The 23851-nt window shown below is 41.3% G+C and overlaps 1 protein-coding gene across 1 annotated transcript; it reads left to right on the top strand.

Annotated features, from left to right (window-relative positions):
* Positions 1-1846: 1846 nt before the first annotated feature.
* Positions 1847-21875, top strand: MAN1B1 (mannosidase alpha class 1B member 1). Its single transcript, XM_080402186.1, has 13 exons — positions 1847-2087; positions 4347-4455; positions 5117-5253; positions 6322-6482; positions 8205-8314; positions 9594-9779; positions 11898-12046; positions 12689-12877; positions 13898-14088; positions 15108-15228; positions 17730-17927; positions 18252-18383; positions 19257-21875. The coding sequence occupies exons 1-13, from the start codon at positions 1950-1952 to the stop codon at positions 19458-19460; spliced, it is 2025 nt and encodes a 674-aa protein (XP_080258312.1). The 5' UTR covers positions 1847-1949; the 3' UTR covers positions 19461-21875.
* The last annotated feature ends 1976 nt before the right edge of the window (positions 21876-23851 follow it).

Raw genomic sequence — 23851 nt, 5'->3', positions numbered from 1 at the left:
ACAGGCACTTTCTGAACTGGGCTCTATTTATAGAACAATCAGTAGGGGAAGTTAGTAATTTTTCACAAAGCAGAGATTGTCCTCTCTTGGGGGTTTAGTGCTGAACCCAGCAAAGGTCAGAAGTAGATACACTTAATTCCTTACTATTCCACCCCATGTTGCTCTCTTGGCACCCATGTGAAGGCTGCTGAGGTTTTTAATGTATCCTTAAGCTACATGAATCAGTAGTTTCCTGTGATAGGAAAATAAATACTAAAGATTAATGCATGCTTCAGGCTTCTGTTAAGTTGTTCCTTCCCTTGTTTATGCAGTGTTCATATCTACCAGAACTGTTTGCTTGCTTAGTTTTTTTAATCATGAAATGCTTAGAAAAATGCCAAATACTCCGTTTGTTCTGGAAATCTAGTGAGGTGGATTCCAAATTTAAAGGCTTGAATGATGCATGTTAACTGAATAGTTAGGCACGGCAGACTGTGAATTCAATGCCAGCACTAAAAGCAGTAGTCTTAAAGCAGCTGCTTCGATGCTTTCTTTTTCCTGTTGGACTACGAACCTGATCTAGAAATAACATTTATTACAAAACCAGTCATGTGGCTCTGAATGTGTATATCACGAAACAGCACTCTTCCCTGTTCTTCTATGTCCGCTGGTAATGTACCTCCTCCTCCCCAGTGAAGATGCAGGGAACTATTTGCACAGGGAGTGACAAAGGGCTGGGGGTCTTTGGAGAAGCAGATGAGAGAAGGAATTGTGTGGGGCAGGTGGAGCCTGCTGAGTACCAAAATTTAGTGCCAGGTCTTGCAGAAGGGTTTATTTACACAACTGCTTAAGTTGCTTTTTCACTCACCCATTCGCATCCTCTCAGAGATTTCAGTTGTCAGCTCTCAGGCCTGTTGTGTTCCCACCTTGTCTGCCCAGGACTCCCAGTATATGATGTAGAGGACAAGGGATGCCAGCTGTAAAACGTGTCTCTGGGGTTTTCACTGGCAGATGATAAATGAGACAGTTCTCTGTCCTCTCAGAGTCAACAGTTGTTTGGGGTTTTCCTTCACTGTGCTTGCCTTCCCCGCAGGCTGGCAGGAGGAGCAATAGTGTCTGCTGCATCCTCCTCTTGCTGGGGCACAGTGTCTTCTGCTGCATGGTTGGTCCTGAGCCTTACCAGTGTGGTTCTCCAAGCTGGATGGGAGCTCACACCTCCTGAGCTTGACTGATGGGAGTGCACAGGCCCTTCTGTTAATGGTCATTGTTTTTTCCTGATCACCTCCGATGCACACATTTCCATTTATGTTTCTTTCATGCCAGTATTTCTCTGACTGGTGTCTATATTATAACCTCACAACACAGAGGAAAAGCAGGGGTTCCCGGCCTCTCCTTCCGTCTCATTTCCCCTTGTCAGGGAGCTGAAGTTCTTGCTGGGCAGGGCCAGGCTTCGTGGTAAAAGCAGGGAAAATGAAGGAAGTTCAGCCCCAGACACCACTAACCCTCAGCCCGAAAGGGGTGCCCGTGCCAGCAAGAGCGGTGGCTTTGCTCGGGGTCGCAAGGGTCCCCCTCCGAGTGCTGCGGCCCCCGGTGGCACCGGCGGCAGGGACGCAGGGCCCCCGCGCTCCCTGAGGCGGTGAAGGCTGTGGCTGCCGCCGCCCTGCCTGCGGTGAGAAGAACGAGCCCCCACGCTCCCTCCGCGCTCAGGGGGGCCGGAGCCTGCCGCCGTCCCCGGCAGCCACCCCCGCCGCCGTGCCGGCCCTGGCTCCCCCGTGGCGGGCCGGTCCCCCCGCGGCCGCCGTTGCTAGGTTGCGGCTTCGCCGGGGGTGCCATAGAGTCCCGGAAGTGCTGTGGGGCTAGAGCGGCACCCGGAAGCGGCCGCTCCGCCCGGCTCTGTGCTGGGAGGAGTGATGATGGCGGCCGGCGCGCGGGGTGGCGGGCGGGTGGGCAGCGGCCCCTGAGGCGCCGCCATGTACTCGGCTGCCGCCGCCGCCGTCGCCTCGCCGCCGCGACGGGACTTCATCTCCGTCACCCTCAGCCCGGAGGAGGCGGTGGGGGCCGGCGGCTACAATAACAGCAAGGCCTGGAGGCGGCGCTCCTGCTGGCGGGTGAGGGCGGGCGCCGGGCCGTGAGGGGCTGGGGGCCGCGGGGGTCTGCGGGCCGTGAGGGGCCCGGCGCCGCGGGGGTCTGCGGGCCGTGAGGGGACCGGTACAGCCAAGCTGGGTGCAGGGGGCACCTGGCAATGAGGGAGCCCCGTTGGGCTGGGGAAGGCCGGGCTGTAGGGGGTGGGCGATGAAGTGTGTCCCTAGGCTTGAGTGCATCTGGACTGTGTGTGTGGGGTCCTGGCTTGGGACCCCCCATTCCGAGCTTGGAAGGAGGCCTAATCTGTGAACACTTGACGATGGGGGTGCCCTGGGCTTTAGGGAGGGGTGGTCCCGGGCTGGGCGCTCTGCTCTCAGCAGTGCTTGGGTGGCATCTGCCCACCCGGGAGGGGTTTGTGGAGTGCAGGCTGGCTGAGGGTGCTCTAAGTTACATCTTAATTTTGGTGAACAAAGCCGAGGCAGGAGGATATGGTGTGTGTTTGAAATACTGCCCTCTGCTAGTGGGCATTTGGGAGGCAGCCCCGCTCTCTGGGTGGCGGCAGGGTGAGATTTGGTCTTGGTGCCTTTGCCTGCTATTTGGGGGTTTGAAGAGGGACCACCGTCCTCTGCCCTGGGATAGTAAAGGGAACAGTTCTGCTTTCGGTGGGAAGGCTGAGTGTGAGAAGAGGGGTCTCCGGCAGAGCCGTGTGGAATTGACCTTGTCTGCTTGGGGGTAGGGAGTGGGCAGGCAGCTTTGCAGGGAGTGGGAGTCTTGGGCTGGAGAGGGAGGGTGGGAAAATGTGAGTCAAAAGGGCAAGATAACCCTTGTTGCAGATAGGAGATGAGGTATAGCCACTACAGAGGCTTTACGGGTGGTCAGATGGAGCATATGAAGAACTTGTTTAGGGTATGGCAACTTCTCTCTTTTTAACAGCTAGGGAAGTATGGGGATAGGGCACAAGATGTTTTGCCCTTCCTTTTATCCTTATTCTTTGTCAGCAAAAAAAAGAAGTAAGATGGTGGTAAATGCCCTGTTGTATTCTTGTGCCTCATTCCCACCCATCCCAAGACACCACAGTCAATGATTCTTTTTTCCATCCTACCTTGAGGAAACACAGGGCTGCTGGGTTTTAAGCATCCTTCTGAATTGGGAGATGATGATGGGGTTTGCTGTGCAGTTAGAGCTGAAGGTAAAGGTGTGGAATCAGCATCTTGTGGTGTGTGTAGGGAAGGGTGTACAGGATTTCCATACTGTCAGCAGTGTGGGAGGAAAATGGGAAATGTGTGCTTTGGGGCTCAGAAACATGAACACATTGACAATTCTTCACTGAAACATCTGCAGCCTCTGGTTGTTATTAAGAGGATAAGGACTATGAGAAGCACTGTGGGGTGTAAAGTGGTTTGTAGGAAACTGCAGGTTCCTCTCTGTATGCCAAAACCAGTAACTGGAAGCAAAATTCTGCTCTAGTAAATTTTGATAGGACTGTTAGAAAACTAACAAAATGGTAAGTTAGCAGTTAACGTTTAACTCCAACTTCTCTCTCTCTCAATGCACAAAACTTCTTTCTCAGGCTAATGTAGCATTTGCTGTCTGACATGCAGGATCTTACTGTATATACATCAGTTTTAAAAACACGTTTTTGCCCAGGACTAAACTTGAAAACATTGTGGGTTTGTCTTGTTCATTATTCTGTTGGTTTACTTCATTTTTGTATTGCTGCAGGTTGGTGACTTTGTGGTGGCAGGACCTGTTCTGTGTGGCAGATCCATGCGCTTAGAGGCATGATGCCTGGTTTTTCTTGCCGAGTGATAGGTGCTTAGCTGATTTAAGCCTTTTTTCTTTGCTGCAGTAATATTTTTAGTTTTCCTGCGACTTTTTTCTGTCCCTCCAGCCAGAAGGGAGGAAAGAGGCTTTTGGCTTATTTCCCAGTTGACATCTGGGCAGATGCACAGGTCAGCCAGCAAAGGTTGTGATGAAAGTCTGTGCACTGTAGGTGATGCTCTCTGGGAATCTCAGCACTTGGCAGTCTCTGAGGTTCTTGGAGCAAGTGGCTCTGATGTTTCTCTGAGACTGCTGTGCCTTATGCTAGCATGTTATATTTCTATTTTTCTCTTAATCAAAGAAAATAAGCAATGGATGCCTGCAGTTGGAAACAGAGGGTAAAATTAAACCTACTCAGTTTGTGTTTCTTGCTCTGAATGAACTGATAAGAGTTTATTTTCAAATGAGTAGGCTCTTAATGTTGTGCTAAATACTCTTCCTCTTACTTATTTTCTCTCCTAAAGAAATGGAAGCAGCTGTCTCGACTACAGCGGAGTGTAATTCTCTTCCTGTTTGCCTTCTTGGCAGTCTGTGGAGTTATTTCATACACAAGCATGGGGGAACCATGGAAAAGTATGTGTTCCGTATAGCTCAGAATTACCAGAACGGGGCATTATATTTAAGAGATTGTTGTATTTATTATAACTAGTTTTAATTTTTATTGACAATGACTGGGTGTATCCATTAAACCACATCTATGAGATGATATTATGTGACATGTTTCAGTGACTTGTTTCTGCTTAATCACAAATATTTTTCATATGCCTTTTCATTGTTTATCTCTACTAGAAGAATGTTTTGTTTTAACTGATTAAGATTTGGAGGCTGAGTGTGATTCTTCTATTATGTCAATATTGGTAACCCAAACCTAAGCAGTATTAATAAGATAATCCTCTCTTGGTTTTGATTGTCCATCAGATTAGAAATTCCAAGCTTTTCTACAATACAAAGGCACATTTACTTTTGATACTATCTTACTGCCTGTATTGAGTGTCTAAAATAACAGCAATTAAAAACAAAGCATGTGCCTTTTAGCAGCCTCCTTGTATGTTAAGGGAGAGTGTTAATACCAAAAGACACTTTGTGTCTAACCGTTCCTGTGTGTTTATCAGTTTTGTGAATGGAAATGCTTTTTGGAGGTGCATCTAGTATGTGAATGCAGCAAAATGTTACAAATTTCTAGCTGGAGCCTAAACTGTTGATTCCTTGTGCTGAGCAGTTTTTTTGTGTCTAGGTCTAACAAACAAGTCATTGGATGATCAGAGAACAGAACCAGAAATTCCTGGATTAAAGTTGGCAAATCCAGCTGTTCTGCCAGCACCCCAGAAAGCAGATGCCAACCTTGGAGACTACCCAGAGCTTTCACCACAGGTACTATGAGAAGAAATGAGTTTTATAAAGCTACAAAAGTTTGTGAAAGCTGCAGATGGTGCTTGATTCCAGCAGTTGTTGAGGAGAAAGGAGTTATAACTTGCAATAGAAATCTGCTCTGGGTGGAATGCACTCCTCTCAGGAAGGGCTTTGGTATAGTATATCTTGGCTTTACCTTTTTTATTTGTGTTCAGTGTACTATTACTTAATCACTGGTGTACCTAGGAGTGCCAGGACTTTAGGTCACAGTGACCTCTCACTTGAGGCTTCACTTCCCTGCTATGATTCATTTGTTTGGACTCGGAGTGCTCCGGACATCAGTCCTGTTGTTGTGAGGAGCCTAAGTAGAGTCGTGGCTGAGTATGACATGCAGGGTAGAGTCAGCGTCACACTGAATTGGAATAGCTTTTTTTTGTAGCTTGAAAAATAGCAGCAAACAGAACAGATGTTGGTAGGTTTTGAAGGATTACATTTGTGTGGAGTGTGACGGGAAAGAAACATGAACTGACTGTGTGGGTTAGCGGAGTAGAGGAATACTGGTGACTGTGTTGCTATTCATGTATTTACCTCATGAAATTTGGGATTTCCAGTTAATGACTACAAAATGTTGTATTAAATTTTTCCCTCATTGTGCACAAATGTACATGTAAATTACTATATAGTAATTTTTGGTATTATCTAACACTGGCATATTGTAAGTTTTTTTTTTCATGCTTTTTTGCTGGTTTGAATAAAAATTCGTTGTGCCTAGTAAAATGGAATCAAATATCTTTACAGTCCTTTGGCAGTGCTTTGTGTTAAATTAATACCTGGTAGCAGTAGGGGAGTTTAAAAGCGATTTATCAGTGTAAGCTTAAGGATGGGATAATTTTCCAAAAGTTTAAAACAAACAAAACCCCAAGGTCTTTAGCATACCTTCCATTCAGGGCAGAACTTGCATGCTGATATGATATCAAAATAAGATTTATCTGAAGTTTGTGCTTGACACTGGAATGCTGTTCATTTATGGTTTGAAATTTTACCATCTCTGCAACATACCAAGCATGGTTTTTTTCTTTATTTTCTCAGAAGCCACCAAAACCACCTCATGTTCGGCGTGGTCCTTCCAATCTTCAGATCAAGCCCCCATGGAGGGATGTGAGGCTGAAGACCCGACATGATGCCAGCAAGGCTGCAGAAGAGCCGGTCCAGGCTGATAAAGAAGAGAAAACAGAGAAATCCGTTATCAGGTAGAAGTGTTTCCAGCAAGTTACAGTGCTCCCCCCTTGCCCCTGTCAAGACCCATTGGATGTTGGAATGGAAATTGTAAGGGCTTTTTTTGTCTGTATCTGAGGTTGATTTCTTTCCTTGCATGTATTTGTTCTCAGGTCTGGCCTGACAGCTGTTGGTATTGCTAGGTTTATTTATTTAATCTCAATGAATGTGTGGCTTTTCTGTTTTTACTGTTTACATCATAGAACTGCAGAGTATTTGGAGCCTTACAAGGCTGTCCATATTTCTAATACGCTTAGACACTCTTAAAGCTCAGGAGAATTCTCAGTGTCTGTAGGTTTCTGCCATTTGTTTTGCAGTAAATACTAATGTACCAGTATTGATACAATAATACTGTCAGAAGTGTCTTTGTCCTTGGCCAGACTTGGAAAATTATACCAGTGTCAGTGTTGGTTAGGGGTGTGATGCCACTAAACACGGTAAACCCAAGTTTAACTGGAAGAAGCCATAGATGTGTACGCGGTTGTGTGCGTGTAACTGTATGAGATACACTTCTTTCTTAAAAAAGATTAATCATACAGTTCAAAGACCCTCTTATACAGCTATGGTAATATCTTCTACAGAGAGTCTATGCTGCTGTGATTATATTTATAGTAAGTTATTCCCTAAGGTATTACTGATTGAAATCTTTTGATTTGCGTATACCTGAAAGGATGTAAGTTGGATATAAACTACTACAAGTTCAGCAGCGGATCTTAAGATTTGGAACACTAGGCTTGGCTTTTAATATGTTTGTGTCCTTTTCAGCACTGGTACAGCTGAGCTGATCTTAGCGTCAGAACTGTGCCTGCATCAGCATTTTGGCTGTTAGTATTATCTGATACCTCTCAGAATGACTTGGAAGAGTTTTATCCCTGTGCTTCCACTTCTGCTAAAACTCAAGAGTTAAACAGGTGGTAACCGGAAAACTTGGGATAGGAATGAAAGCCTAGTGAAGACTAGTTACAAATTTAAAGAATGAAAATAAGAAATGAAATTATTTGATATTTGTGTGAGTCTGTATGCTGACTGTAAACAATATAAACTTTAAAGGTCCTGTAAGCCTGGTTCCCTTAGGAGGCATATTAATAAACTCAGAGTCAACATATCTATGTATTGAATAGCATGGTCGAGTTTGTTTGATCTTGATATGAACTTGAGCTCAAATCCATTCTGAAAGACTTCTCCTTCGTGAGATTTTTAATAAAAACCTGTAAAAACTGATTTATGCATCTGTGGTGGTAGGGAAGGCTTGTGAACCCCTTGGTAGTAAAACAAGTACTTTAAGCACCTAGTCCTTTGTGCTTATTCATGATTTTTTGATGATAATAATTCGTGTGGTAGTATTTAGTGTTAGTGGCTCCTTTGATCATTTCAGAATTGTAAGTAGCCAAATACTTTTAGTGCAGCACTCTCAGGTGTTTTAATTCTTTTTAGAAGTTCTTTATTCAGTTCCATTGCCAAGATACTTGATGGAATTCCAAGAGCCTGTAAAACGCATTTCTTAATCCAGTAAAATTTCTCTGGTGCAAATTTCTTTGAACAGAAAAATTATCTAGTGGACAGGATAATTATTTTGATCCTTGATACAAAATGCAACTTCTGTTTTATCAAAGTATTGTGGGGAGAAAGGAAATGCAGGATAAATCTCATTCATTTGCATGGCTTTCTGTGATCAAATTAAATCTTAATTACTGCAGCTGGAGAGGAGCAGTGATAGAACCTGACCAAAGCACTGAACCTCCATCTATTAAAATAAAGGAACCAGAGAAACCTTCATCTGTGGAAGCTGAAGACCAGAAGGAACCAGGTAAATAGTGCAGTTAATGATAAGTTTATTTCTGTTCACTTCTGTGGTTGAAGTTGTGCAATTCCTCCCTGAACACATCTATTTAATTAATTTATTTTAATTAAAGGAAAAAAAAGCTGTAGGAAAGGTTATTTACCTAGGACATCCAAGCCTTTCAGTATCCTTATTCCACCATGACAGCCTTCAGAATTTGAAAATAAATTTTAGTGACAAATCTTTGAAATACAGCCTCTGTGAGGAGGCAGACATTCCCATCTTTTCTCCAAGAAAGGATGGTCTAAAGAGAGCTTGAAAGGGGGACAGCATCCTTTTTCAGCAGTGGTTTTCCTTTTGTTCTGCAAATACAGGGAAAGTGACTTCCTCCCTGAATTAAACTGAACTATTTTTAAGGCTTACCAGAAAGCTGTAGAATTTGGTTTTGCAGCTGCTGTCCTTGTGGAGTAAAGAACCTGTTTTTCTGCTTTCTGGGCTCATATGAGGAGGTTCTGGTATGATAAGTGTGGCATATTACAACGTGATATATTTGGCTTTTGCTAGCTTAATATATATGGGGTTAGTTATGCTGCTTGGTGTTTCCCACTCTAGAAATCTTTGTCTGAAATGTTGCAAAACTCTGAACAGCTAATGGGCATTACGTTTTTCGTGTTGGAAGTGTAACATGAGCTCAACTTCATGGCAAATTGCGAGCAAAAATTTCAGTAAAGCCATGGTAAAAGATACGGCTTTGCTCAAGATGGAAAATGTAAATTTTCTTCCTTTTTGTATCAAATGAAAAAAAATAAGAGAAATCACTTCACATAGCTGATTTTAAATTTAGAAGAAAGCAATGAATAGGACCAGGAAGATGAAGAAAAAATGGTATGTGGTAAATTAGCTGAGGATTGTATTGTTAAGCATATGTATTCAGCAGCTGAATTACAGTTGATTTAAGCAATCTTAATTCTGATATTTCCTGACTTTCAGGTCTTTGAGCTTTATTGATACTCATGTAACAGCTGTGCATGTGATTGTTTTATCTGTGTAAGTGACTTTTTTTTTTTTTTTTTGCCAGGGAGAGATCTCTCTTTCCACCTGGCTAAATTGCACCAGAAACACTGACTGGTTATTCCATAGAGGAGAGGCTGTACTGAAAAGAATATGAGCATGTTTTTTCCATTACACTGATCATGTAGTGTGGAAGAAAGTTTATTTTGGGTAGAATGCAGCAAAATGGTGTTTGGTATAGCTGCATAACTCCCCTGCCAGAAGTCTTGAGCGAGGTGCTGTCTTCCTTTTGCAGTGCCCATAAATGAACGTCAGATGGCTGTGATAGAAGCCTTCCGTCACGCATGGAAAGGATACAAAGATTTTGCCTGGGGCCACGATGAGCTGAAGCCTTTGTCAAAGTCTTACAGCGAATGGTTTGGACTTGGGCTTACCTTAATTGATGCCTTGGATACTATGTGGATTTTAGGCTTAAAAGAAGGTATTTTTTTTTCTCCTCGCTTCCCCACCCCCTCTAAAATAATTCCTTATTTTTCTGTTCAGGCAGTACACGTTTAGAGTTCTTTGAGGGGAACATTTATTGCGTGTGGCAAAGAAGTTCAGTTTTTATGGATAAAAATAAATATAAAACCACCCTCTACTATATTAAAGGACACTTTTTCTTGGAATAGAATTTTGAGCCAGAAAAAAAATAATTCTGCTGTTACATATAACAATGGGTATATCTGCTAGAAACTGAGGAATGTGTTAATAAGCCTCCTGACTTTTGTTTCTGTCCTAAAACCCTAGTGCTATCTTTGTGCCGTTATACATTGTAGGCTCTCTACCCATCAGTCTTGTGTAGTTAGCCTGTGAGCTCCTAGGTTGTGTTCTGTCACACCTAATACTAATATTTCATATCTGGATTTAAGAAAGTTGTTTTTGTAAGGAATCAATGGATGGAGAAAGAGTATTCAGTACCTCTTTCCTGAACTACTCTGTGGTCTGTATTTTTGCACATTTATTCTGGAATTGACTATGTTAGAAAACTTTCAAAGAGTTTTTAAAAACTAAGCCAAAAATTTGTAATTCTGTTAAAAAAAACTTGCTTATTCAGTATTTAAGAGGATTTTTTTGTTTGTTGTTTTGTGGGGTTTTTTTTGTGGTGCAGGTTTTTTTTAGTGGTATTTAAAAATTTCTGGAACTGTATCAATTTAACCTTGGTGTAGATAGCCACCTTTGTAAACTTCTATCAATCATGCAATTTTTTGTGTGAAGATAGGAAGAACAGAGCTGCTAGTAAGGGGACAATGAACAGTCAAAGTCTTTCATGGTTCTGTCTCTTCTGCCTTTGAAGTTTGTGTAGAATATTAAATTGAACAGAACCTCCACATCATTTGTCTGCAGCTCTAGGTCTGAGCAGGCTATCTTGAAGTTTCATCAAGTTGACAGTGTGCAGATTTTTTTCATACAAAAATAATCGTGAACTGCATAGAGCTTTAAAAATAAGTTATTAGTAATTTAGATGTGTTGAAAATGGGTTCTTGGTGAAAGCTTGTTCATATTTTGTAGCAGTTCTTTTGCTGATTGCTTTAGAAAGCTCCTGGGGTTTCTTCTGAATAACAAATGCTATATAAACGAAAGTTCTGTTTGACATTACCTATCTTTCTTCTAAGCTGATGAATGCTGACGTTTCTGTCAAAGAGGACCTTACCTTTTCTGTTGTACTGCTAGATTGTGCTTAACGTGACAGCAGAATTTTTTCTGTGGTTCTTCTCAGTTTACCCAATATTAACCCAACATCCAAGACATTTTTTCTCATGAGAACAAAGAGGCATCCTTTTGCTTTAATCTCCTGTGGAATACCTTCCATTTCTGGGAAACTGGTTGTTCTGCGCCTGCTCACAAGGAGGAGTTTCTGGAAGGTGTGACTTAGCTTAGTCTTCACAGTTAAAGGCATAAGCTATCTCAAACTAACTCACATGCACATAGACCCTGTGCAAAAGCAGTCATTGAATGATGCTACTGCTAAGTTGGCTGTTGAATCTAAAATGGCTTTTTCTTTTACATTTCTTTTTTGAATCAGTGATAAACCATTCTTCTTTCTAGAGAGAAAAAAATGCATACTTGGATTTTATGGGTTAAGTGCTGAAGTAAAATGCAGGCTTCCCAGGACTTTGCCTGGCTAAAGGCTATACTAATGGCTGGTAACTGATTTTAGTAGATAACAGCTTTGGTTTAATAAGATTTAATTAAAAAGTTAAGAAGGCTCTTGTGCAAATGTAACTAATTGACAAGTCAAACGGGTGGACTTAAAAGATCTCAATTTTGTATTTTAATAAAAAATCCTCAATTTCTTCTTTTTTTTTTTTTTTTAGACTATTAGGAACTTATTTTATTTTGCTGGGTATTTCTGTCTGTGCATCTGTGGTGTGTACTGAATAAGAATTAAGCCAGTGGTAGGCAAACTTCTTCCAGCATGTGCTCTTCATTTTGAGTTTTATCATCTCTGTAGACAGATATAAGTAAGTGTCATGGATATATGGAATACTAATGTCTCTAGTCTAGTTGTTGGAACATGTCAGAAGTTCATAACTGAACTACCTTTCATACTTTGCAGAGTTTGAAGAAGCAAGAAAATGGGTAGCAAATGATTTAGTGTTTGATAAGAATGTGGATGTGAACCTCTTTGAAAGCACTATTCGTATTCTGGGGGGCTTGCTGAGCACCTACCATCTCACCGGAGATAGCCTCTTCCTGGAAAAAGCTGTGAGTGACTACTCTTACAAATGAAACTGGATTATGTATTCCATATTGGACAAAGTTCAGGGAAAATTGATCAGAAAGTTAAATGTTGCTGTTTTTTAATAGTTTCAAATTTAAAGCAGTGGGAAGGGATTTACCATTAATCTTTTAAGCCTGTGCTTCTTTTTGTTCTCTGGATAACCTGAGAGCCTTGCTGTGTTTTATCAGGTATTCTTATATGCCTGTTCTTCTGTTGATGAAGAGCTGACCATAATAAAGTTCATGAAACAAAAGAGGAAATAAATGGTTGGCAAAGAGTAATAGTTGTCTTTTGTCACCCTTTCTGTGTGTCTTACAGCGTCAGCCACCTCTTTAGATTAGTTAGATGCAGCCAATGACTTCAGAATTACAACACGTGGCTAGGGATTGCAGACTCAAATGAGGCATGCAATACTAGGAACAAGGTAGAAAATCTGTAGTCACTACTATGAATAGATCCATGACCCTTTCTAATTCTTGGTTTTCCTGCACCATCTAAAACTAAGCTGCTATCCTCTCTTTTTCTTTCTGCTTTGTGAAAGAAAATCTGAAGGGGTGTGCATGTGTTCATGTATTTAGGTTTTGTTTTGTTTGTTGTTTTGTCCTGTGCTCTTGGGTTTTCTTTAGAAAGACATTGGGAACAGGCTTATGCCAGCATTCAAGACCCCCTCCAAGATACCATATTCAGATGTCAACATTGGCCGGGGCACTGCACATCCACCTCGTTGGACATCCGACAGCACTGTGGCAGAGGTGACTAGTATTCAGCTGGAATTTAGGGAGCTCTCTCGTCTCACTGGAGATGAGAAATTCCAGGTATGGAAGAATCAGCTGATATTTTTCTCTTTTTCCACCTGTCTATAGCTCCACCACTGACACTCCATCAATACACGTGGTCTCTGTAGTCTGTAAGTGATGTTAAATGAGTTGAGAAACTTTAGATGAGGGAAGGAAAAGAAACTAAGTAATTCCAATTATTTTCTTAGATACCAAAAAGTAATAGTGGAGGTAAATTATTTTTCTCCCTCAGAAACAGCTTTTGATTAAAAACAAACAAAAAGCTCACAGCAAAACTAATCCACAACAAAACCCGCACCCCGCCACCCCCACCCCCAGTTGTTATCATTAGTATTTTTGTTTGACGCTAGGTTGTCAGGGTTTGAAAAAATAAGTCTCCCCCTAAATAGGGGACTGTGAAACTGTGCCTTGCTTAATGTTGTTAGAATTCTGTGTGCGGTTTCTTGATGCCATTACGTAAATGCAACGAACAAAACCTTGGTGTTGCATCCAGGGAGCTAAAATGTGATTCACTAGATAAGGGTCTCACAGCAGGTCACAGTGTAAGGAAGAGTTAGCTGAAATAAAAATAATTCCAGGGAAAAGAATACTTTCCACTCTTCTTTTTGTTTGGCAATGTTGTTTTACTGTTGTAAACTGTATCCATAGCTCAAGTTTTGAAGAGTGCAGTTATTTAAAGAAATTATAGCTACTGCATGATTCATGTAGTTGTTATTTTAGCCGGACTTCTACTTTGTAAATATGAATAAGTCAGGTCATAGTCTCGTGCCGTAGTACTGGCTTTTGAGTGGGCTTACTTGAAGGAATGGAAATAGTTATAATTCTTTCAGAGTACTTAAATGTACCCAGAACAACATGTTTTGCAAGTCAGAAAGTTTGCAACCCTGTATTTAATATATTGCACAAGCTGAACTTGATGTTCCTGATGCTAATTTGAGGAAGAATATTTAAAGATTTGTCATCAGCCTGAAGTTACTAGCCACAGTTTTGTGTATCATTCCTACCTGTAATTTATGTTTGCTATATTCTTTCTTTTAGAAAGCTGTAGATGAGGTGATGAAGCATGTTCACACCCTCTCAGGGAAAAATGATGGACTAGTGCCTATGTTCATAAACACCAACAGCGGGCAGTTCACTCACTTGGGTGTCTATACTCTGGGAGCCAGAGCTGACAGCTACTATGAGTATTTACTCAAGCAATGGATTCAGGGTGGGAAAAAAGAAAATGAGTAAGTTCTTTCCACTTCTCATATTGATGTGAGAATTATGTGAGCTGTAAAACTTTCTGGTTTAGTTTGCTGCTTAAAGAGAAATAATGTAAGTGCCCAATAGCTGACTGAAAATATCACTGTTTTAAAAGCAAGCTAAGCAAGAAATAAGGACCTGTGGTAACTTGATACAAAAACAGTGTGAGTTAGGCTTAGTTGTGGAACTTCTCTTCAGAAAACTGTTCTTCCTCAGCACATCAGATGTGAGGAGTGTTATAGACAGGAGAAGAGAATGAAGTCTTTGCAGTAGATGGGGGGTGTAATTAGACACTTCTGAAATATTGATAATACTTCGTTTCACCAACAATGTCTATGTTTTCTCTGAGCTTGTTAGGGAAAGGTGAATCCTACAGGATGGTTGAGGTGGGAGATTTAATCCATAAGGAATAACTTTCCTCAGAAATAAGAGGAGGCTGAAGTTTGACGTTTGTGTAAACTTTGCTTTTGGTCTCTTAAGTTTCTCTTACCTGCACTGGATAGGTGGAAGAGAACATTTGCAAGGAGCAGAGGAACTAGAGATGCTAGAAGAGAAGGCTTCTGCCAAAACAAGACAAAAAATCTAAGCAGTTTTTATCTGCTTATAAGCCAGTTATGTTGGACTTGTTCATGGGTTTAATGCATATAGAGCGATAACATGCCTCTCTGAGGCTTGTCTTTATATCAGCAGGTGCATCTATACAAAGGAAGTAAATGGAATCTGGTTACTGCCTAGAAACAGTTGGGGATATGTTCTCTTTAATACTTAAATTTAGAGTTTACTTAAAGTAAACCCAATATTCCTACGTGGTAGTGATAACTTAACTAATTAATGTCCATTTGATGGTGACTTGAAGACATTTTGTCAGTCTTCACATTTGATTAAATACTGTTCTTGAAACTGAAATAATTGTCTCCAAAAGGATTGAGCTGAACATCAGCTGTGATTAAATGTGTTCTGACTGTATGTATGTGAGCCAACTGGGAATGATTTTAATTCACAGACTGTTGGAAGACTATATGAGAGCCATAGAAGGAGTGAAAAAGCATCTTCTTCAGCGATCAGAACCCAAGAAGCTTACTTTTGTAGGAGAGCTTGCTCATGGCCATTTCAGTGCCAAGATGGTAAGAAGTACAACTGCATTTAAAAAAACAACAGAAGAAAACAGAAAAACCACCACCACCAAAAAAATCAACATATGGACAGGGAAAGCTGCTTTTTCTGTCTTTCCTCTTTCCCCCCTTCAAAGAAAAAAAACTCAGGAGAAAAAAAAAAAAAAAGCCCAGACTATATATAGCCAGTGTGATGGCAGTACTGAGTAATTAGTTTGTAGATACTAGTCACCTGTGCAAACCAGGGGCCTTCCCTTTGGGTTAATCTAGGAAATCCACTTCTGTTCCTGTAAGCCTGAACATTTTGCTGCTGGAGTCAAATTTTCTTCCTCTCTCCTCCCCTTCCCCTTTTTTGATCATAAAATTCCAGTACCTGAAACTGTTGAGGTAATGCCTTTTCTGTGTATTATTTATTTTCCGTAATTCAATATGTGTGAACCCTTACACACCTGGCTTTTCAGGTTTACCTTCAAAAGAAACAGGTGATCTAATACTGTATTACTGGGTCAAAAAAAAACCAAAAAACCCAACCTGATAATTTTGGAGGATTCTGTCCATTTGTGATACTTGTTTCTTTTCCTACATGTACAGTTATTGAGTAAAAAGTATGCTGCTTGCCAGTGGGGCATATTGGTTGATCTTAACTCCCTGCTCTTAATTTGTGCATTCATACTCTTTAGAATGCGTTTTAGGATCTTTCAGTTAAAGATCTTGTGTAAGTGCAGGTATAGCGTGTGTGCATGTGGCCTTTTTTTAAGATGAGTGGTGTATTATTAAATTATGTGTAGCCTTATACATACTTTTTCGATTCCTGAAGTGAGCTTTAGTGAGTTCTTTGACTTGGTTGGTTTATTGGTGTAGCATTTTTGAGATGTTCAGTTCTGTTTTTCAGCAAGTGCTTCTTGCATTTGAATTTCCCAAATGTTTTCCAAACTGGCTGTGAGTGGGGCTGGAGTCTGGGTTTTGGGTAAAGGGGCTTCCTTTTCCCAAGATATGACAGAGTTTAATTCGGACAGATAGATTTGGCTTAGATTTCTGCATGTGTCAGTACACTTGCTTCTGTTCCAGGGAGGAGTTTTGGTATTTGATCAGTTATTATTGGGTGAAAGGCTTGACAGGAATCTCACCCTGGCCAGCTGGAGAAGGGGCTGTTTGTCTCCTATGTCTGTGTTGACAATCTCCACACTCAACCATTTCCTTTAGGACTGGACAAAGCTTTTAAAGGTCCATACAGGTGCTGCTTGTCCACCAGAGTTTTTACTGGTTTTGGATGATGAGACATGAGATTTCATTCTGAATGGTAAGAATTATTTGAAATTCCATATGTGACATTAATCTGCAGTTCTTACATTCGGAGTATCAGTGGTGGATTAGCCCCTGAAGGAGGACAGTCCGTCTTGTATTGCAAATTGAATATTTGGGCATTTTATACAACCTGTTTTCTGATGTGTTCTTCAACTGACTTTGACAATTGAGTTTTTTTTGAAATCTAACTAAATTATGTTCCACAGTTCTTGAAGTAACACCACTCCTCTTGTTCTTTGAACAAATTGTTTGCTGTAGCAACTAAAAGCTGAGCAAGAAAGTCCCTGCAGTCTTTTCATTGCTGTTCTTCTGTTTTGGGAAAGCAAGCAGAAATACTCTTTACACGATCGTCCTCAGGTGCCCCTCTTGCATATATACATGAAGAACCAGTGATATTTTGTTCAAGGTGCCTGGTATCCATGGCATTCAGCTGGCAGTAAACAAGAGTCTTGGAGGGCTAGTGGTGAGAATGGGAACCAGCTGTATCCCAGAGTTTAGAAAAATCATGCTCTTGCTTCTTTGGTGCTTTATAGACATGAGGGGTAAAAAATTGCTATTACCCTAAATAATAGAGTTGCAAGAAAGGGGCAAGCTTCCAGGCAGAAGTATGCTTGAAGGCTTATCAGTGTTTTCCAGTTGTATCAGTGAGTCTAACGATCTTTGCACAGATGTTACCTCTCTTGCAGTAATGCTAAGGTGATTATTTCAGAATGAAGAAAATCTCCTTCAGCTGACCTCTCCCCTTTCTCCAAAGCTTTGTTTTCTGTGGCTGACTCCCATCTCTGTACCATTTTAAGTTTAAAATTAAATTCAAATGGTCGGTTTGTCCCTTTAGGTGTGTCTATTGAGAAACCTTTAGGTGATTCTGCCCACCCCCCCCTTCAGGAGTTGGTATGTAATGTGTGCCAAAAACCACACTCTTCTTCCTTGCCCTGTCCTGGGACCTCTTTTTCAAGAACTTTACATAAACCCAGTGTCTTGTACATTTTCCAAATTAATGGTGTCTCTAATAACACTGCCTGCCTTATGCTATATTACATCAGATTGTTAAAATGTTACCCTCAAGTTCTTGGTACCTGAAATGTGTTTTGAAGAAGAGAAAGAATTAAAAAAAAAAAAAGACACACACATAGGGACACAGAGGCACACACAACAAACAGGTATTCACGTGCCATTTTTTCCACAGTAAGAGTTGTCTTGTCTTGCAGGATCACTTGGTTTGCTTTTTGCCTGGTACTTTGGCACTGGGAGCACACAATGGATTGACTGCTGATCATATGAAATTGGCTGAAGCCCTTATAGAAACCTGTTACCAGATGTATGCTCAAGTAGAGACAGGCCTGAGTCCGGAGATCGTGCACTTCAATCTTCATGCGCAAAAGGGCCACAAAGATGTGGAAATCAAGGTGAACAGATAGGTGGTCTGAACTGTAACTCAGTGATTCTTCTGTGTCTCTATTCTGCTGTTGAAACTGCCAGCTGGGTATTGGTGATGTGCTCTGTGGAGCAGCTTGTTGTTTTGCTGCCTCGCTAGTCTAGGTGTATCCTAGCCTTTGTTTTTAATTAATCTTGTAGTGTATTTAGAAGCTGTTATGCATACTGAACTCTTTGGAATAGGTGGAGATGGGAACTGCTGGTTTTCTTCCTGCTTGTGTCCTTGAGGAAATTCCCTGTCTGAATTATTCTTGCCTTTTTGTTGGTTTTTTTTTTGTTTTTGTTTTCTCTTCCAGCCTGCAGACAGGCACAACTTACTGCGACCAGAAACTGTGGAAAGCCTTTTTTATATGTATAGATTCACTGGTGATAAGAAATATCAAGACTGGGGCTGGGAAATCTTGCAGAATTTCAATAAATATACACGGGTAAGGTCAACTTATAATCACCTTGTTTCTGTCAGGACTGTATTAGCTCACTTGCTCTCTAACAAGAACTTTGGAAACCTGTTATCTTTCAAGAGTCATCAGGTACCTGTGGGGAAATTTGCAAGAACCCACAATAAAATTCAGTTTATGCGGTGCCTTACAGTTTGAGATACGCTTAGTGCGTTCAAGGAAAGAACTTGCATTACATTGCTTAAAAAGTAAAATGCAGAAGCTGTACACAAACTACCGAAATGTCTCTGCTTCTTCTTGGAAGCCGTTAGGATCTCTGCTGTTACGTTTTTTAGAATTCAGAGGCTGAGAAGGACCTGGCTGGATTGAAGGAACCCTTTGGTTAAAGTTGGGAAAAAAAATAAATACTGCCATGAAATGGCATTAATGCTTTAATTGAGGGGGTTTTGTATTCATTCTGACTACAGTGCTCATGGAGATATCACTCTGATATGCTGTAAAAGTGCGGCCTAGATGCCAGTGGTCATTAAATATCCATGGTCTGCTCTTAAGAGGAAATAGGTATGGTACTTTGAGCAAGTCAAATGTAGAAGTTGCACTACTTTCTCTACATTTGTCCAGAAACTTCAAGGGGATGCTCTTTGTGGTACCTTTTTAAATTAAGCATATGGACATTTAACTTCATTTTATCCTCCTTGTGGTTTCTTTTAAAAAACAATGAGATTTTTTTTCATAACTGAAGTTTTATATGTGAACGAAAACCAAGACTGAAATGAAAAACATGCTGATCTGTTTCTTAGCACTTACTATTTCCAAGTGCATCTGGATGTTAAGAAGTAAAAGTAATTTATTTTAGTATATTGAAATATAAAAAAAATCTGCTTTTTTTTTTTTTTGGCACAGGTTCCTACAGGTGGTTATACTTCCATTAACAACGTCCAGAATCCCAGTAATCCAGAGCCACGTGATAAGATGGAGAGCTTCTTCCTTGGGGAAACACTCAAATACATGTTTCTGCTGTTTTCAGACGACATAGACTTAATCAACCTTGACAAATATGTATTTAACACAGAAGCTCATCCACTCCCTATCTGGGTGTCAGCATAGACTGGGTGTCAGTAGATCTTCTAGTGGTGGCATTTTTATCTTCAAGTCCCTATACTTTTCAGGGTTTGAGGAGAGATGCTATATTGCACCTTTTTTTTGGCTTAAACAAATGAAACCTTTGGGGGAAGCATCTCTGGTTTGGAGAAGTCATGTCAGTCTTAAATCTAATCCCTGGTTCTGGGACGGACAAGCTGTGCCATACTGAGCTGGTTTTCCTGGTATTGATGATGAGGTTCAGAGAACAGAGGTGTGGACCATGACATTCATGGGGCTCTGGAGAACCAGAATGCACTCACATCAGTCTTACTAAATGCTCATTAAATATCAGGAATGCAGCAAGTAGTCTTACAGCACAGGATTGTTCCTGGAAAGAAGGAGTAAGCCTACAGGTTTCTGGTTTATTCTGGATTTGCTGAAACACACTGTTCCTTCGTAAGACTGTGTGGTGTTTCAGGTGTTCAGAGGAATAAACAAAGAAGTGTAATGTCCCAGGTAGAAGCAAAGCTGTCAGTATTGCTCCTGATACTCTGATGTCATTCCAAACTACCGAGCTATGCTGCATCACGTTAGAAGAAGGAAGTGGCAGCAAAGCATCTGTTGTACAGTGTCTTAGTTTTATAGAGCACTTTGAACAATCTGTTGAAGCTGTATCTGAAATGAATGATGGAAAAGAATTTGCTGCTGGTTTGGCTCAAAGTGGTATATAATTTTGTAGAAGTATTGCAGTTTTTTAACTTATCTGCAGGAATGCAGGAGATAATGTGAAACGCAAGTGAAACTACACATACATTTTATATATTATTTGCATCAGTTAGACTCAGGTACTCTGACTGAAAGCTGCTTTCTGAGGTTGGGCACTGGGAAAGCTTGTGAGCACATTAGGTATAATTCTAAGTCAGCCTTCTTCCGTCCTTTCCTGTCCAGATACTGCATTGTAAGGTGGTTGTTGACTCAAAACAAGTGTACAAATGTACAGCAAAGTTCACCTTCATAATTTTTTGGACTGTGGAGAAATTTTTTTCCCCCCCTTAGGAGTACTCTGGGTAGAATTATTTTCATTGATAGTATTAAAAGCAAGCAATCTAAACGTATTGCAAGAATTCCTGGTCCCAAATAGAATTAGTGAAATCTGTTCAGTTGCTTGAAGACAAAGCAGACCATTTTTTTTTTTTTTGGCAGGAATCTTATGGGAGCCCTGGGATCTTTCATTTTTATATGTGCAAATAGATTTTAAACCATGAATTTGGAAATCGGCTTTCTATAGTGCTTTTCCTTTTGGAAAAGCTACTTGTAGCTACTTGGACAGTCCTGTATCCACCAGTAAGTTCTCAGAAATGTCCTTGTGCATATTTCTGAAAGAGGTGGTTCTCACCAAAATGTTCTTTCCCCTCACATTAATGGGAGCAGTGGGAAGTAACGCAGGCGCGTGGTAGTGACAGTGAGGTACAGTCCCCTCCCAATCTAGGGCTGCTAAGTGGAACTAATGAAATCTGACTGTAATGGTTAATTTTTCAGTGGCTGAGGGGGTACATGTATTTTATAGTATTTGTAAAGGAAGATGCATCTTTATTTGTTTTATGCTGATCAGTTCTGTTCGCTGGAGTCAGAAGCTGGGACCACTATTTAAGTGTTTTAAAGAATATTTATCATTCCATGTACAACGATGGCTTACGGAAATGGACAAATTTTACAAACTATTTAAATGCACCTTTTTCTGTCATCAAAGAGACCCTGGGATTTGCAAAACATGACAAAGTTTGTGCACAGTGTTCATGTTCCTCTAGTTCACCTGCCACCAGTAACCCTGGAAATTAGTTTCTCACTTGCGTGTGCAGTGGAATCCAGTAGCTGTAGCCTTTTGTCTGCACAACAGATTTGCTCCTAAGACTTTTGTTTTCTTTGACATAACAGTAAAGAAGGAAAATGCTGTTGAAATGTGGGAGGAAACACCTTCCTTGTTAATGCTTGTGGAGTAGGTTTCTGTTTTTGAGGAGCTGAGCCTTGGCTAAAAGCTGAAGGCTTAAAACTGGAGACAAAGAAAAAAAAAAAGATAACTTCAGTGAGACTATTCAGGTCCAGCTGACTTGTGTTGCTTTGGCCTTGTGCCTTCAATTGAAGCTGGGATTGAACCTTTAGTTAATGACTTTGCTATGGATTGTAAAACTTCTGCTGCTGTTTCACCTAGACGGCAGCCCTACTGAGGAAACAAAGACATTTCTTAGAAAGTGGAACACACAAATGTTCACCAAAAGTCTTCTGTTGTTGAAGTCTTATGCTAGTCTTAATGTAATTGACTCTACAAATGGGACTGTGGGAGTCTGTATTATAATTGTTTTGCCTTACGATTGGCAATAGTCCATTTCATAATGAGTTAAAGGAAGGAGAGAATAATAAATCATCACTTTCCCAAACACACTTCTTGTCTTAGCTGAGCCTGTTGGTCCAACTGATTTCTTTTCTACCTAATTCTTCCTGGGAAATGGAATCTCTTTGCAAAGTGCGGCTTTACTGTCCTCATCCTTTAAATCTGAAGTTAAGATTGTTCAGCTCTATATTTGAGAGCAAATGTTTGTTTCAAACTCCTGTATCACATGTGAAATGGCACAAACCGAAATGATAAAAGCTTAATCGGCTTCTTCCTGTTCTTTTGCAAAGGTCTTTTTAACTGCTTACTTTTTGTTACTTCCTTAACATAGTATGTTTTGTCATCAGATTAGTCTCTGAGCTTCACAGCCCGTCACGATTCTGCTGTGTGCTCCCACAGCACGACAGAAGTTTTGCAAGTCTTTGAGAAGTTTTCTTTTGAGCACTCTGGGGTTCTTTGAGCCAAAGCCTTAACTGCAGGGTCTGTAATCCATTTTGGTATTTCAGCGTACCGGTACGCTTCTGATGCTTGAGTCAAATGTTGCAGAAAGGCCATCTCTTCTGTCCTTTTGCACAAAGAGCTGTCCTGGTTTCTCTCCAAGAGCTTGAATGCCTTGCCTAATTAAAACAAAAAAGAAAAAAAACCCATCCCCACCCAGCTATACTGTTCGCTTATGCTTTCACTGAGAAACAGAGATGGGTATGGGCACAGCCACGGAGTGCTGCACAGCTGTAGGACTTGGAAGTCTCACACGCTGGGCTTTAAGCCATAGCTCAGAAAGAAACACTTGTTTGCTCTGAGAAAATTCAGTAGGTGGATGGGGCCACAGTTAGCATCTCATCTCGGAACTTTTTGAGAACTGAAGTCTGTCTCACTACAGGTCATAGAAATTGGCAGTTCTGCAAGGTCTGAGGCATTGGCTGGCAGGAGCCGCTCTGCATTTCACACGGCTTTCTGGTCACAGGGTTTTCAACCTTCCATGCCAAGCTCAGATACAGCTGTATTTACTTGTCCAAATACTAGGCAAAGAATCTGCTTTGTTTCTTATACCAGTGTGACAGGGCAGTGATGAGGGATGCAGACAGGATAGGTTTTTGTAACTAACGTGTTTGCAGTTGCAAATTTCTCCTGCCCTTTTCCTGCAGCTGTGAACTCCTCGAAAGAACCCTACAGGCAGTTCAGCTCCCAGTTTCCAGTGTCACACTTGGTATATTTAACAAGACCAGTAAAAATGACGTGCCAGGGTAGTTCCATGATGCTGTCTGGCAAGTTTGTTGCTTCAACAGAAGGGTTGAGGGTTTCCTGACTTTGGATTGAGGAAGAGTGGCTTGGGGTTTTTTTGTCTCTGAAGTATTGCTAGAACTTGCTGTCAAAGTCTGGAGGTCTCAGCTTCCACTAAAATCCAACCCCAAGTTCTTCAGAAATGGATGACTTGGGCTTGCCAGGAGAACCCACTGATTTGCATGATCAGTTTTCAAGCTCTGACTTAAAGGCATGTGACCAGAGAGACATTTCTGACTGTTTTATGCCATGTTCGCATCTTGATCATACTCCTTGTGCTGGTACATGATGATAGACTAAACAAGCCTTTTCTCACCAGCCCTGCTGGTACAGGTCTCAAGCCAGCATGGGGGCTCCACCCATGGATGGGGCCTTGGGTCACTTTGCTCACGCTCCATTTTCCTTTTGTGTTCCCTGAAGTTCAGCCACAAGCGAGTTCCAGTGATTGGCAAGAGCAGTGACTGCTGCTGCTGGGCTCTTCCCTTCGGCTTGGAGAGCACCACACAGCCAGGGTTTTCCGCTCGGATCCCGTTCTTCCACACCCAAGGCTTCAAAAGGTTATGGACATTTGTGGCATTGGCTTCAGAGTTCTGCCACAGTTCCTGAAGCCTCTTTGTAATTCTTTTCAGTGCTGCTCATCTCTCTTCTGTATGGAAGTCCATGAATATTTTATCTGTTTGCCATAGTATCTGAAAGCTTTTAGTTCATTCTTCCGTATAAATCAAACCACTTGTGGCCCTCCCAC

This window comes from Falco punctatus (genome assembly GCF_963210335.1).
Source record: "Falco punctatus genome assembly, chromosome: 9".
NCBI lineage: Eukaryota > Metazoa > Chordata > Aves > Falconiformes > Falconidae > Falco > Falco punctatus.
This window is presented reverse-complemented; position numbering and strand designations above follow the sequence as displayed.

What these genes read in the sequence shown, in the direction of transcription:
- MAN1B1 (XM_080402186.1), top strand. Translation starts at nt 1,950, where the DNA reads ATGTACTCGGCTGCCGCCGCCGCCGTCGCCTCGCCGCCGCGACGGGAC. An exon ending in ACAGAGAAATCCGTTATCAG is followed by an intron (nt 6,483 to 8,204) that starts GTAGAAGTGTTT and finishes TAATTACTGCAG; the next exon opens with CTGGAGAGGAGCAGTGATAG. An exon ending in GGTGGGAAAAAAGAAAATGA is followed by an intron (nt 14,089 to 15,107) that starts GTAAGTTCTTTC and finishes TTTAATTCACAG; the next exon opens with ACTGTTGGAAGACTATATGA.